Below are 14,537 nucleotides of genomic sequence, written 5' to 3'. Positions count from 1 at the left end.
CTGGGTGGGATGGTATCAGGAGATTAGTGAGGAAATGTATGGAGGTGACAACTTTTGTAGAGATTTGTATGATAGGGTGAGGAGTTTAAACTGTATCCTTTGGGTAACTGGTAACCAATGGAGAGAGGAGAGCTGGTAGTAGAGGAGGTAGTGAATGTGGCCTGGTACTGGTAGTAGAGGAGGTGCTGGTGGGTGTGGCCTGGTGCTGGTAGTAGAGTAGTTGGTGGTGTGTGTGGCCTGGTGCTAGTAGAGGAGGTTGTGGGGGTGTGGTCTGGTGCTGGTAGTAGAGGAGGAAGTGGTAGGTGTGGCTTGGTGCTGGTAGAGCTGGTTGCAGAGGAGGTGGTGGTGGGTGTGGGCTGGTGCTGGTAGAAGAGGAGGAGGTGATGAATGTGCCCTGGTGCTGGTAGTAGAGGAGGAAGTGGTAGGTGTGGCTTGGTGCTGGTAGAGCTGGTTGCAGAGGAGGTGGTGGTGGGTGTGGGCTGGTGCTGGTAGTAGATGAGGAGGAGGTGATGAATGTGCCCTGGTGCTGGTAGTAGAGGAGGAGGTGGTGGGTGTTGCCTGGTGCTAGTACATCTGGTAGTAGAGGAGGAGGCAATGGGTGTGACCTTGTGCTGGTAGAGCTGGTACTAGAGGTGGAGGCCGGGTGCTGGTAGTAGAGAAGGAGGTGGTGGGTGTGGCCTGGTGCTGGTAGAGCTGGTAGTAGAGGAGGTGGTGGGTGTGGCCTGGTGCTGGTAAAGCAGGAGGTGTTGGGTGTGGCCTGCTGCCGATAGAGCTGGTAGTAGAGGAGGTGGTGGGTGTGGCCTGTTGCTGGTAGAGCTGGTAGTAAAGGAGGAGGTGGTGGGTGTGGCCTGGTGCTGGTAGAGCTGATAGTAAAGTAGGAGGTGTGGGTGTGGCCTGATGCTGTTAGAGCTGGTAGTAGAGGAGGAGGTGGTGGGTGTGGTCTGGTACTGGAAGTAGAGTAGGAGCTGGTGGCTGTGGCCTGGTCCTGCTGGAGCTGGTAGTAGAGGAGGAGGTGATGGATGTGGCCTGGTGCTGGTAGTAGAGGAGGAGGTGATGGGTGTGGCCAGGTGCTGATAGAGCTGGTATTAGAAGAGGAAGTGACGGGTGTGGCCAGGTGCTGGTAGAGCTGGTATTAGAAGAGGTGGTGGTGGGTGTGGCCTTGTGCTGATAGAGCTGGTAGTACAGGAGGAGGTGATGGGTGTGGCCTGGTGCTGGAAGAGCTGGTAGTAGAAGAGTATGTGGTGGGTGTGGCCTGGTGCTGGTAGTAGAGGAGGAGGGTGTGGGTGTGGCCTGGTGCTGGTAGTAGAGGGGGAGGTGGTGGGTGTGGCCTGGTGCTGGTAGAGCTGATAGTAAAGGAGGAGGAGGTGGTGTGGCCTGGTGCTGGTAGTAGAGGAGGAGGCGGTGGGTGTGGCCTGGTGCTGGTAGTAGAGGTGGTGGGTGTGGCCTGGGTCTGGTAGTAGAGGAGGTGGTGGGTGTGGCCTGGTGCTGGTAGTAGAGGAGGAGATGGTGGGTGTGGCCTGGTGCTTTTAGAGCTGGTAGTAGAGGAGTAGGTGGTGGGTGTGGTCGGGGGCTGGTAGAGCTGTTAGTAAAGGAGGAGGTGATGGTCGTGGCCTGGTGCTGGTAGTAGAGGAGGAGGTGGTGGGTGTGGCCTGGTGCTGGTAGTAGAGGAGGAGATGGTGGGTGTGGCCTGGTGCTGGTAGAGCTGGTAGTAGAGGAGCAGGTGGTGGGTGTGGTCGGGGGCTGGTAGAGCTGTTAGTAAAGGAGGAGGTGATAGTCGTGGCCTGGTGCTGGTAGAGCTGGTAGTAGAGGAGGAGGTGGTGGGTGTGGCCTGATGCTGGTAGAGCTGGTAGTAGAGGAGGAGGTGGTGGGTGTGATCTGGTGCTGGCAGTAAAGGAGGAGGTGGTAGGTTTGGTCTGGTGCTGGTAGTAGAGGAGGAGGTGGTGGGTGTGATCTGGTGCTGGCAGTACAGGAGGAAGTGGTGGGTGTGGCCTGGTGCTGGTAGTAGAAGAGGAGGTGGTGGGTGTAACCTAGTGCTGGTAGGGCTGGTAGTAGAGGAGGAGGTGGTGGGTGTGGCCTGGTGCTGGTAGAAGAGGAGGAGGCGGTGGGTGTGGCCTGGGGCTGGTAGAGCTGGTAGTAGAGGAGGTGGTGGTGGGTGTGGCCTGGGGCTTTTAGTAGAGGAGGAAGCGGAGTCTGCCTGACATCCCAGTGTAGATTGTGGTTGGGAAACCCTCACACAGCCGGTCACAGTGTTCTCTGGTCAGGTGAGGCTGTTTCACTTCCAAAATGCTTTCCTGCAATGTTATGATCATTAGCATTTTAAAACGTGTTAGGTAATGTAAGTATATTAATATTCTCTATATGTCAAGCCCACATCAATCATAAACAGCATAAAACGCAGTCAATTCCTTTCAGTTTCAAAGATTTTTATTGAAACTAAATACTGAAGTAAAAACAAAAGAACGAGTGTAATCCACACAGGAGTTTTAATCACATTCTAATAGCCAAATACGTTGTTAAAATACAAAAAGCACAAACAGTAGCATGAATATGTATAAGCAACATGGATTGTAACAAAACAACACAATAGAAATTAAAAGCCGTGCAGATCTGTTTCCATCAAACAATCCTGAGAGAAAGACTGAAGTTATTCATTATTTCAATTATCTTTTTTTTTATTGTATATCAATTCAACCTGAATAATGGGTGTCAGGCTTGTCTGGTAACCTGCTATACGTCAGGCTGTATGCCCATAGGGCTGGCCTATAACGTAGCCCTAACACCTGCAGAAGCTCCTGCCTAATATAAACTACAAAACCCTGCAGGCAGATGTAGCATACAACCTGGCAGACAGCAATCACCAAACACAGCAATGAGCAATGCAACACAGTATACTGAATAGTCACCTGAGGCCTTTAGGCTGAGGCAATCCAGACGATGGCAAGAAGTAGGTAATGACTGAAGTATAATCCTTAGACAGATGCGTGGTCAATCAAGCCAGAGTCAGTCCAGGCAGCGTTCATGCGAATCCTTTAACAAGCAGGGGTCAGTAACAGGTATTCCAATAGAGAAGCGTGGTCAGGTTCAAGCCGGGTCGGTAACAGGCAATCAAATCTAGAAGAAGCTTAGTCAAGAGACAGACACAAGTTGGCAGCAAGAGAAGCACTTGGTGTGAGCGCAATCTCAGCAACAAGCCCAGCATAGGCTACCACAGGCCATAACTGAGGGCGCTCACTTAACATTTATACAAGGACTAACCAATCAGAAAGTAAAGGAATCCAAAGTAACCAATCAACAAAGGGCGTGGCTGACACGCTATGCACTCACGTGGTTAGTGTTTATAGTGGCGCAGCGCGTACTGAGAACGCGTCTGCCGCTTATCCAATGGGAGCTCAGCGCCATGTGCTCCAGTGATGTCAGAGACAGTCCGAGAACCAGAGGTTTGCGCCTCAGCGTTGGTCTCAGCGTTCCGTTACCATGAGCGGCTGATGGATCTTACAATGGGATGCTGTGAGAGATAAGAGATTATTCTCTGCCCAAGCTATTATCTCTATTGCTAGAGTTCTCAGATCCTGTACCCGGGTACCGCCCTGTTTTATGATATAGGATACTGTTACAATATTGTCAAAAAAAAAAAAAACAATTACTTCCTTCTTCAGAATATGAGGAGCTAGGGAGAGAAGACCCGTCTTTACTGCTAGCAACTCTCTGTCATTTGAGGATCTGGTTTGGATTTCCTCTGACCACTTCCCTGATGATCCAGGCAGTGACACCCCATCCCCAACTGCTGGCATCTGTGAATACCTTTATTGGTGATCTCTGGGTCCATTGGTGGCCTGTCTGTGGCCGGACTGTGAGACAGTAGCTGGCACCTTGACCTGTCTGTCTAGTGACACCTGTGTCTTATCCCAGATGTCCAATAACCATGCGTATAGTATCTAAGTGTAAGCCTCAGCCCATTCTACTACAGGGATGGTTTAAGTCATCAGTCCTAGGAGTGGCATCACTTCCCTGATAGAATATGTCTGCTTTCTCCTCAGGGAGGAAAATCTTTTCCTGTCCCACAACAGGTCTAAAAAAGACCTTTTGGGATCGTGGCAGGTTGGACTTTTCCCTACTTATCAGCCACCCCAAGGGCCATATGCAATTCACCTTATTAAATTCAGTGACTCTATTGGAGCAAAAGGTCATCCAAAAGGTACCACTGGAAGACCATTTCAAGGGATTCTACTCAAAGGTATTCATTATCAAGAAATCTTCAGATTCTTAGTTTTTATGCATTTAGTTTTTATGCATTTTAACTACCCTGGGACCGTCTAACACCGATGGGCGTGGCCGCGGTGGCAGCCCCAGGACCGCCTAACACCAATTGGCGTCAAGTCCTGGGACTGCAGTTTCCCAGGAAACTCCAGGAGTTCCGTGATTAGCCTGCTAGCCGCCGATCGCTGTTTGTAAATGAAAGGGGAAAGAAATCCCCTTTGTTTACATCCGTACAGCTCTGCAGTCCCCGTCAGCGCTGTACGAGTTTGGCGATCCCTGGCCTTTGATTGGCCTGGGAGCGCCGTCCTCTCATAGGCTAATGCCTATGAGAGGTGGAACAGGATGGATCGCCGTCCTGTTCCAATCAAAGCACAGAAGGGAGGGACAGGGAACCTCGATGAGGCTGAAGAAAAAAGAAATAAACAAACTGCCGCAGCGATCGGACCCCTCCGGCGGCATGCTCCCTTAGTGACAAAAAAAGGAAGTGAGTCTGATCACTGGGCTCCTTAGCTGGGCTGTGCAGGAGGCTGAAAAGCCTGCACAGCCCAGCGCAACAAAAAAAGAGCATGGTCTTTAGGGGGGGTTAGCACTGCGGTCGTCAAGTGGTTAATATAAAAAAAAAAAAAGAGGAAAAAAATAGACACATTATTTCTCAGTTTTACCAATTCCAGTTAAAAAATAAAAATTTGTTCGGCTATTTCCACCGTTTATCATAAAACTTAGATTATATTCCCGTCACAATTTATGGTGAAGATTTTTGATTCTAAAATAACACTAATAATCGTATTTTTCACGATGAACTGAGAAAATAAAAATTTGAATAGTAAAAATCAATCTTATTGGTTCAGGGAACATATATTCCTTTTAACCAATCAGCGCTGCAGCAGATAGTGCAGGAGATTTTGCACAGGAGCAATGCCCAATCCTGCACAGCTGTGCTTCAGCTACAAGACGTATATCTACATCCTTGTGGCTTAGATTAAGTCACAGAAGACGTAGATATACTGTAGTGTGGATAAAAAGGTTGAACAAATTGTCTATGTCCAAAACATTTCCCACCCTCTGTACATGAATAGAGATTCCCAACGGTGTGGGATCTTTCATGTGTGAGAACATATGATTTCTGGCTATGCTGGGGAGATGGAGAGTAGTGTGCTGCTAAAGATATCTGCTGTGAAGCTATGTTTCCCTGACCCTTACTTACCACTAGTGTGAGATCTCTCATGACGAACAAGATGTGATTTATCTGTAAACAATTTCCTACATTTAGCACATGAATAGGGCTTCTCACCAGTGTGAATTCTCTCATGCGTGGCACAATGTCGTTTATGTGCAAACCATTTTCCACACTTAGCACATGAATAGGGCTTCTCACCAGTGTGAATTCTCTCATGACTGACACAATGTGATTTATGTGCAAAACATTTCCCACACTCAGCACATGAATAGGGCTTCTCACCAGTGTGAATTCTCTCATGACTGACACAATGTGATTTATGTGCAAAACATTTCCCACACTCAGCACATGAATAGGGCTTCTCACCAGTGTGTGATCTCTTATGAGTGACATAATGTGATTTATGCGCAAAACGTTTTCCACACTGAGCACATGAAAATGGCTTCTCACCAGTGTGAGTTCTCTGATGATCAACAAGACATGATTTTTGTGTAAAACATTTCCCACACTCAGCACATGAATAGGGCTTTTCACCAGTGTGAAATCTCTCATGTATGACAAGGTATGATTTCTGAGGAAAACATTTTCCACACTCTGCACATGAATAGGGCTTCTCACCAGTGTGAGATCTCTTATGTCTAACAAGGTTAGACTTCAGTAGAAAATGTTTTCCACACTCTGCACATGAATAGGGCTTTTCACCAGTGTGAGATCTCTCGTGTCTGAGAAGGTATAATTTCTGAGAAAAACATTTCCCACACTCTGCACATGTATAGGGCTTCTCACCAGTGTGAGATCTCTCATGTCTGACAAGCAATGGTTTACTCACAAAACATTTCCCACACTCAGCACATGGATACGGCTTCTCACCTGTGTGAGATCTCTCATGTCTGACAAGATGCGATTTACTCACAAAACATTTCCCACACTCAGCACATGAATAGGGCTTCACATCTGTGTGAGATCTCTCATGTACAATAAACCTTGAATTATACGCAAAACATTTTCCACACTCAGCACATGAATAGGGCTTTTCACCAGTGTGTAATCTCTCATGAATGACAAGATATGATTTCTGAGGAAAACATTTTCCACACTCAGCACATGAATAGGGCTTTTCACCAGTATGGGATCTTTCATGACTGAGAAGATTTGCTTTCTGAAGAAAACACTTCCCACACTCAGCACATGGATAAGGTTTCTTCCCAGTGTGACATCTCTCATGTATGACAAGACTTCTTTTTCGCCCAAAACATTTCCCACATTCTGTACATGCATAGGGATTCTCACCAGTGTGGGATCTTTCATGTGTGAGAAGATATGCTTTCTGTGCAAAACATTTCCCACACTCAGCACATGAATATGGTTTCTCACTTGTGTGAGATCTCTCATGTTTGACAAGTTGTGCTTTCTGCCCATAACTTTTCCCACACTCAGCACATGAATAGGGTTTCACATCTGTGTGAGATTTCTCATGTATGACAAGACTTGATTTATACCCAAAACATTTTCCACACATAGCACATGAATATGGCTTCTCATCAGTGTGTAATCTCTCATGAATGACAAGTTGTGATTTCCGTGTGAAACATTTCCCACACTCAGCACAAGAATATGGTTTTTCGCAAGTGTGATATCTCTCATGTGTGACAAGATTTGATTTATACTTAAAACATTTCCCACACACAGCACAAGAATAAGACTTAACATTTGTGTGAGATCTCTCATGTTTGACAAGGTTTGATTTACATACAAAACATTTCCCACACTCAGCACATGAATAGGGCTTCTCCCCAGTGTGAGATCTCTCATGATATAGAAGGCCTGCTTTAGATACAAAACATTTTTCACATTCTCTACATGAATAGGGTTTTTCACCATTGTGGGATCTCTCATGAATAACAAGATCTGATTTTTGAACAAAACATTTCCCACACTCAGCACATAAAAAGGGCTTCTCTCTAGTGAGTGATCTCTCTTGATCGGCAACCAGGATCTCTGCAGGAGACTCTTGTCCAGTGACATCATCATCCGTTGTACAGTGTATGGATACAGAGAGACGAGTCTCTGAGAGGTTCCTGATGCTCGGACTCCGCGCTGCAAATAGAGAAACATCATCACTTCCTGTTAGAGAGTTCTGAGGGGAGGAAGAATTACCATTAGATATGTTCAGTGAGCTGCTCAGAATTCCAAGTTGATGCAAAGTTTATGCAGATTAGAAATGAACCAAGTGCAGCAGCTGCACATTTGCATATAGCAATTGTAGAACCAATCATAAGGAAAAGTCTGGACACCAGATAAGCTGCAGATCACCTGGTCTCTGAGGAAGCGAGTTCGTCTCGTGAAACGCTGTGTTTGTTGTTTATCAGTACGTTTGGATGGGGGAAGAAATAAAGTGGTGATCTGCAGCTTATCTGGTGCCCCGACTTTTCCTTCTGATTGGTTCTACGATTGGTGTCTGGTTGTCTGGAGGCACAGTAAGTCACCTGACCCCCTCACCCCCCATAGGCTGCAAAATAGCATCAGGTGCCGACCAATTCCCTTATCTTCATTGCACATTTGCATTAAATTGGCATACAATTTGCACCCTCTCTGAGTTATTGGCAGGTCACTGAACATCACTAGTTATCAGCCTGACAGAGAATTGCAGAAGGTTGTGCACATTACAGGTGGCCAATCACATGCCAATAACTTTGGTATGCATGCAAATTCTATGTAGCCTGACATTTCAGTGTTCTCCCCAGAGCCATTTACCTGGGCGGGCCGCCCGGTGAGATCCATGAGCGCCCAGGTAAAATTATCCCTGCTCTGTGCATTTATTAGTGATCAGCGGTGGCTGTATCATTGCAGCCAGCCGCCGTCACTCAGGGACGCTATCTCCGCCCTCCTCCTCAGCTCCCGGCTGTTGTGTGGAGGGGCGGGGAATGCAGGTGACGTCACATGCAGCTGAGCTGAAGAGAGGAAGTGTGGCTCTCAGAATGTACAGCCAGATGCTGTCCTCCTCCTCTCCCTGTACTCGCTGCTTATATGAGCTGAGCTGAAGCTGTGAGATAACACAGCTCTGATCTTTGTGGCATGTCCAGCCAGACGCTCTCCTGCTCTCCCTGTGCTGGTCCCAGCCTCAGCTTGTTTGTGCATGTGTGTAATCTCGCTGGCTACTACTAATGGAGGAGGGGGGCCTCTAACTCAGCCTCTGCCAGCCAGAACTTTAGGATGCTTGACCCTTTCACCCCACAATTATCCTGTCCTGCCCTGATTGATGACAGAAGTGAGCGTCACTTGTGTGAGGAAGCTGCAGTTTGGAGGGGAAGGGGGGGGGGGGAGTGAGCCAGTGTACAGATGGCCACAGACTCACCCATGGCATCAGCAGACAGAGGCACAGAGTGATTAGTGAGAGACACCCTGGCCTTTGACAGCTGCTAGTTTCATTGTTAAATCAGCAGAAAGGTAGTTAGAACTTTAAAGGACACTTACCTGGGGCTTCTTCCAGCCCCTTAAGTTGTTCTTGTCCCTTGCAGTCATTCCACACCACTTTGTTCCTCTCTGAAAGCTGCATGTGCAGCCACATGTCACTCACCTCCTCCATCACATTCTCGTGACCAGTAGCGTTTTGCACTTGGGCGGTAACTAATAATTGCTACTGCACATGGGCAAAGCACTCCTGGCCACAGGAGCATGATCGAGGAGGTGCGGGTCTAAGGAACAGAGCAGCATGGAATGGTAGTGAGGGAGCAGGAGGACTTTAGGGGGCTAGAAGAAGCCCCAGGTAAGTAACTAGCCTAATATTTCCTTTAAGAGATTCCAGTACAAAAGACGGAGCCTGGCCTGTCAATTTATTAGGGGGGGCGCCCAGCAGGACCTTCCCCACCCGGCTACTTTTTTATACCACCCGGCTGGAAAAATTTCTGGGGAGAACACTGCATTTGGCCAATCAAATGCATTTCCTGACAAATGTGATTATTTGCATACAATTTTCAGTTCATTTGCATACAAGTCAGAGTTATTTGCATCTCATTGACTATCCCTGCAGCTAAAGCATTGCCCATACATGGAAACGCAGTAAGTTGTAGAGCTTGGTGAGACAGTGGAAGCAATGGGGGAGATTTAGCAAAGCATTACCGGCTTTTTCGTCTTAATGTGTTCAAACCAGCAGGGAGAACAGTTCTGCATGATAATAAGAACCTTCATAAATCCTAGGTGTCAGGATATAGCAGCTAGTTAGGATGTTGGGATAATACAGAAGCATATTTTTCATTTTTCTGACTGTATCATATGTGTATGTATGTTAAGAGGCCAGTCGGGCAGGTGGCTTTTGAAGGTATTGTACCCTGGCTCAAGGAAGCTTGGATTGTCACCTGACTCAAGGAAGCTTGGATTGTCTGACAACTACATTTTCATCTGAAGGTGACCGATGGTGAATAGGAGCAGGTGTGTGTGTGTGTGTGTGTGTGTGTGTGTGTGTCATTCCCGTATTCGGCCTAAAGCGCAAAGCTGACCCGCTGAGCACTCGACAGCAGAGTGGACGTGTCTAGCAACATCTAGTGGTGGCAATGAGAAGTGTTTGAGGGGTCACAGCCTTGTGGTAGCTCAACTAAGGCTGCTTCCCCTCTCGATCTGGTCAAACCCGCAGTCGGGAACCGTATACAGAGGCGTGCCGCAGGCCGGTTCCTGACACTAGGTAATAGTGGCAATTCAGCATGAATTTCTAGAGCTGCACTACAGTTAAGAAAAGTGCAAATCCAACCCTAAACTGGTGCAGATTAAGAAGTGGTTGATAGCAGTTCTACAGGTGTGGAACTGTAGGATAGACATGATTGCAGAGTGCAGGCTAGACATGATTTGTGATGTGCTCCTCCCCCTGCTGAATTCCTCCTCAGAGGCTGCTGCTATCAATACAGCAAGTGTGTTGGTTACCTCAGCAACAGGAATTCCCCTCACACACTGCACTGTCTGAGACCTTCCTAGCTCCTCCTATTATACAACAGTTTAAGAAGGAATCTGCACTATTTAGTGATTTCTTAGGCTGTCTGAGACAGTTCTGCATGGATTTCTAAAAACCTACTAATATTTTGTCTCAGACACTCTTGATAAATGTCCCCCAATGTGTTACTCCTGTGAAAACAGACCTATATGTACGTATTGCAAGAAATCTGTGTTATGTTTGTAGAGCAATGTGGTGTCACTTACACATTCTTATTACCGCTGTATCCTCATCTGAGAGATAAGATGTTCATCACCTTATAAAATATATAGAGACAAAGGGAGCCCAGATAGTGTAGTATTAATGCTGAGTTGGTGATTTGTGGAGTGTGAAAGGAAACTCACAAAACAAGGCTGCTTTTTAGGGCACCAGCCATATAGGCATGTGGAGGAATCAGTCTGCACTCGGCTCCCCAGGGCTTCCTCTAGGTCTTGGTCACACTCTTGATAAAGCTATAGTTGGTGGGACAGGCCTGGTGGCCCAAGCTGGAGCCCGAGCCCTCCTGGTGAGGAGATGACAATGCAAAGGGGGAAAGATAAAATGGTTTGAAACCAATAAAATTTAGGAAAAAAGTGGTGGCTTACATACAGGATGATGTGATATACAGCATATAAATGAATGCATTTCTGTATTGCATAGGTCATATGCTATTTGTTATAAACAATATTATAAATTATTAGTGATGGCCAAATATCAAAATTTTGCGTATGCCCTATACTTTTTATAGTGCCAGTTTTCCCCCTTCACCCTGAAGTCAGATGGGACATGACAGCCAAACAGACATGATCCCCACCTGGGCCACTCCTCCCCTTATAAAAAGCACAATCCCGGCGGCCATTTTTATTCAGAATTAGTCAGTGTAGGGAGAGGAGCTGCTGCTGCTGATACAGGGACAATGTTAGAGAGGCTGTAGTGTGATATAGTGCTGTGCAGCAGTCAGCGTAGGGGGAGGAGCTGCTGCTGATACAGGGACACTAGTAGAGAGGCTGTAGTGTGATATAGTGCTGTGTAGTAGTCAGTGTAGGGAGAGGAGCTGCTGCTGCAGATACAGGGACAGTGTTAGAGAGGCTGTAGTGTGATACAGTGCTGTGTAGCAGTCAGTGTAGGGGGAGGAGCTGCTGCTGCTGATACAGGGACAGTGTTAGAGAGGCTGTAGTGTGATATAGTGCTGTGTAGCAGTCAGTGTAGGGGAGGAGCTGCTGCTGCTGATACAGGGACAGTGTTAGAGAGGCTGTAGTGTGATATAGTGCTGTGTAGCAGTCAGTGTAGGGGGAGGAGCTGCTGCTGCTGCTGCTGCTGCTGATACAGGGACAGTGTTAGAGAGGCTGTAGTGTGATATAGTGCAGTGTAGCAGTCAGTGTAGGGGGAGGAGCTGCTGCTGCTGATACAGGGACAGTGTTAGAGAGGTTGTAGTTTGATATAGTGCTGTGTAGCAGTCAGTGTTTGGGGAGTAGCTGCTGCTGCTGATGATACAGGGACAGTGTTAGAGAGGCTGTAGTGTGATATAGTGCTGTGTAGCAGTCGGTGTAGGGGGAGGAGCTGCTGCTGATACAGGGACAGTGTTAGACAGACTGTATTGTGATATAATGCTGTGTAGCAGTCAGTGTAGGGGAAGGAGCTGCTGCTGCTGCTACAGGGACAGTGTTAGACAGACTGTATTGTGATATAGTGCTGTGTAGCAGTCAGTGTAGGGGGAGGAGCTGCTGCTGCTGATACAGGGACAGTGTTAGAGAGGCTGTAGTGTGATATAGTGCTGTGTAGCAGTCAGTGTAGGGGAGGAGCTGCTGCTGCTGATACAGGGACAGTGTTAGAGAAGCTGTAGAGTGATATAGTACTGTGTAGTAGTGTAGGGGGGGGGGGGGGGGGGATCTGCTGCTGCTGATACAGGGACAGAGTTAGAGAGGCTGAAGTGTGATATAGTGCTGTTTAGCAGTCAGTGTAGGGGGAGGAGCTGCTGCTGATACAGAGACAGTGTTAGAGAGGATGTAGTGTGATATAGTACTGTGTAGCAGTGTAGGGGGGGGGGGGGTCTGCTGCTGCTGATACAGGGACAGTGTTAGAGAGGGTGTAGTGTGATATAGTTTTGTGTAGCAGTCCATGTAGGGAGAGGAGCTGCTGCTGCTGCAGATACAGGGACAGTGTTAAGCTCAACACACACCATACAATCTTGGTTGTTCAATCTTACCACTTTCATGTAGTATAAGAGCTTATACATTCAATCATTCAAGGTATTTTTAATCTGTTGGCCCTTATACTACATTGATTTGGTAAATCTGTACAACCAAGATTGTATGGTGTGTGTTGAGCCTTAGAGAGGCTGTATTGTGATATAAACTCACCTAAAGGATTATTAGGAACACCTGTTCAATTTCTCATTAATGCAGTTATCTAATCAAGCAATCACATGGCAGTTGCTTCAATGCATTTAGGGGTGTGGTCCTGGTCAAGATAATCTCCTGAACTCCAAACTGAATGTCAGAATGGGAAAGAAAGGTGATTTAAGCAATTTTGAGCATGGCATGGTTGTTGGTGCCAGACGGGCCAGTCTGAGTATTTCACAATCTGCTCAGTTACTGGGATTTTCACACACAACCATTTCAAGGGTTTACAAAGAATGGTGTGAAAAGAGAAAAACATCTGGTATGCGGCAGTCCTTTGGGCGAAAATGCCTTGTTGATGCTAGAGGTCAGAGGAGAATGTGCCAAATGATTCAAGCTAATAGAAGAACAACGTTGACTGAAATAATCACTTGTTACAACCGAGGTAAGCAGCAAAGCATTTGTGAAGCCACAACACGCACAACCTTGAGGCGGATGGGCTACAACAGCAGAAGACCTCACCAGGTACCACTCATCTCCACTACAAAAAGGAAAAAGAAGCTACAATTTGCACAAGCTCACCAATATTGGACAGATGTAGACTGGAAAATGGTTGCCTGGTCTGATGAGTCTCGAAAAAGTCAGAATTTAGTGTAAACAGAATGAGAACATTGATCCATCATGCCTTGTTACCACTGTGCAGGCTGGTGGTGGTGTAATGGTGTGGGGGATGTGTTCTTGGCACACTTTAGGCCCCTTAGTGCCAATTGGGCATCGTTTAAAGAGGAACTGTAACGCCAAAACGGCCCCTGGGGGGTACTCACCTCGGGTGGGGGAAGCCTCAGGATCCTAATGAGGCTTCCCACGCCATCCTGCGTCCCTCGGGGGTCTCGCTGTAGCCCTCCGTGCAGTCCGGGCAGCGGTGACGTCATTATTTACCTTCCTGGCTCCTGCGCAGGCGCTCTGATGCCTCTCAGCGCCGAAGTAGGCGGAAATACCCGATCGCCGTCGGGTCTGCTCTACTGCGCAGGCGCAAGTTTCCGGCGCCTGCGCAGTAGAGCGGACCCGACGGAGATCGGGTATTTCCGTCTATTTCCGTGCCGAAAGTCGCCACAGCGCCCCCGCTGGAGCCAGCAAAGGTAAATATTGAAATGACAGTCGGCACAGTCGCCGGCTGTTCGGAGGGCTGCGGCGAGACCCCCGTGGGACAGAGGACGGCGTGGGAAGCCTCATTAGGATCCGGAGGCTTCCCCCACCCGAGGTGAGTACCCCCCAGGGGAGGTTTTTGTTGTTACAGAGTCTCTTTAAGTGCCACGGACTACCTGAGCATTGTTTCTGACCATGTCCATCCCTTCATGACCACCATGTATCCATCCTCTGATGACTACTTCCAGCAGGATAATGCACCATGTCACAAAGCTCGAATCATTTCAAATTGGTTTCTTGAACATGACAATGGGCTTGATTTACTAAAAAGAGGTAACTGTTGGCACACCCGTGCTAAACAATTAGCATGCGAAGTGCAGTGCGCGCATCTTTGCGTACGCAAAAGGTCGCGCTTGCACGGTAACTACCGGTTGCGCTCGATAACGCGGACATTTGCGCACGATTGCCCGCCCGATCGAGTGCAAATGTCCACATTATCGAGCGCAACCGGTAGTTACCACGCTAACTCAATTTTTTTTGTGTGCGCAAAGATGCGCGCACTGCACTTCGCATGCTAACTGTTTAGCACGGGCGTGCCAACAGTTAGCACTTTTTAGTGAATCAAGCTGAGTAAGTTCACTGTACTAAAATGGCCCCC

At 47.7% G+C, this 14,537-nt stretch overlaps 1 protein-coding gene across 3 annotated transcripts in view; it reads right to left on the bottom strand.

Moving 5' to 3' along the window:
* Positions 1 to 2,516: 2,516 nt before the first annotated feature.
* LOC137535363 (zinc finger protein 585A-like) overlaps positions 2,517 to 14,537 on the bottom strand; it is an 83,708-nt gene continuing 71,687 nt past the window's right edge. For 2 of the 3 annotated variants that reach the window (XM_068257192.1, XM_068257193.1), the window contains one exon: positions 2,517 to 7,531. In XM_068257192.1, the coding sequence (XP_068113293.1) occupies positions 5,454 to 7,531 (2,078 nt within the window). In that variant the 3' untranslated portion in view covers positions 2,517 to 5,453. The remainder of the gene's footprint in view (positions 7,532 to 14,537) is intronic. The other variant, XM_068257194.1, reaches the window with a different exon arrangement.

Source organism: Hyperolius riggenbachi, chromosome 10 (assembly GCF_040937935.1).
Source record: "Hyperolius riggenbachi isolate aHypRig1 chromosome 10, aHypRig1.pri, whole genome shotgun sequence".
Lineage (NCBI taxonomy): Eukaryota > Metazoa > Chordata > Amphibia > Anura > Hyperoliidae > Hyperolius > Hyperolius riggenbachi.
Note: the sequence above shows the minus strand (reverse complement) of the source record. Positions and strands in the feature narration are given on the sequence as shown.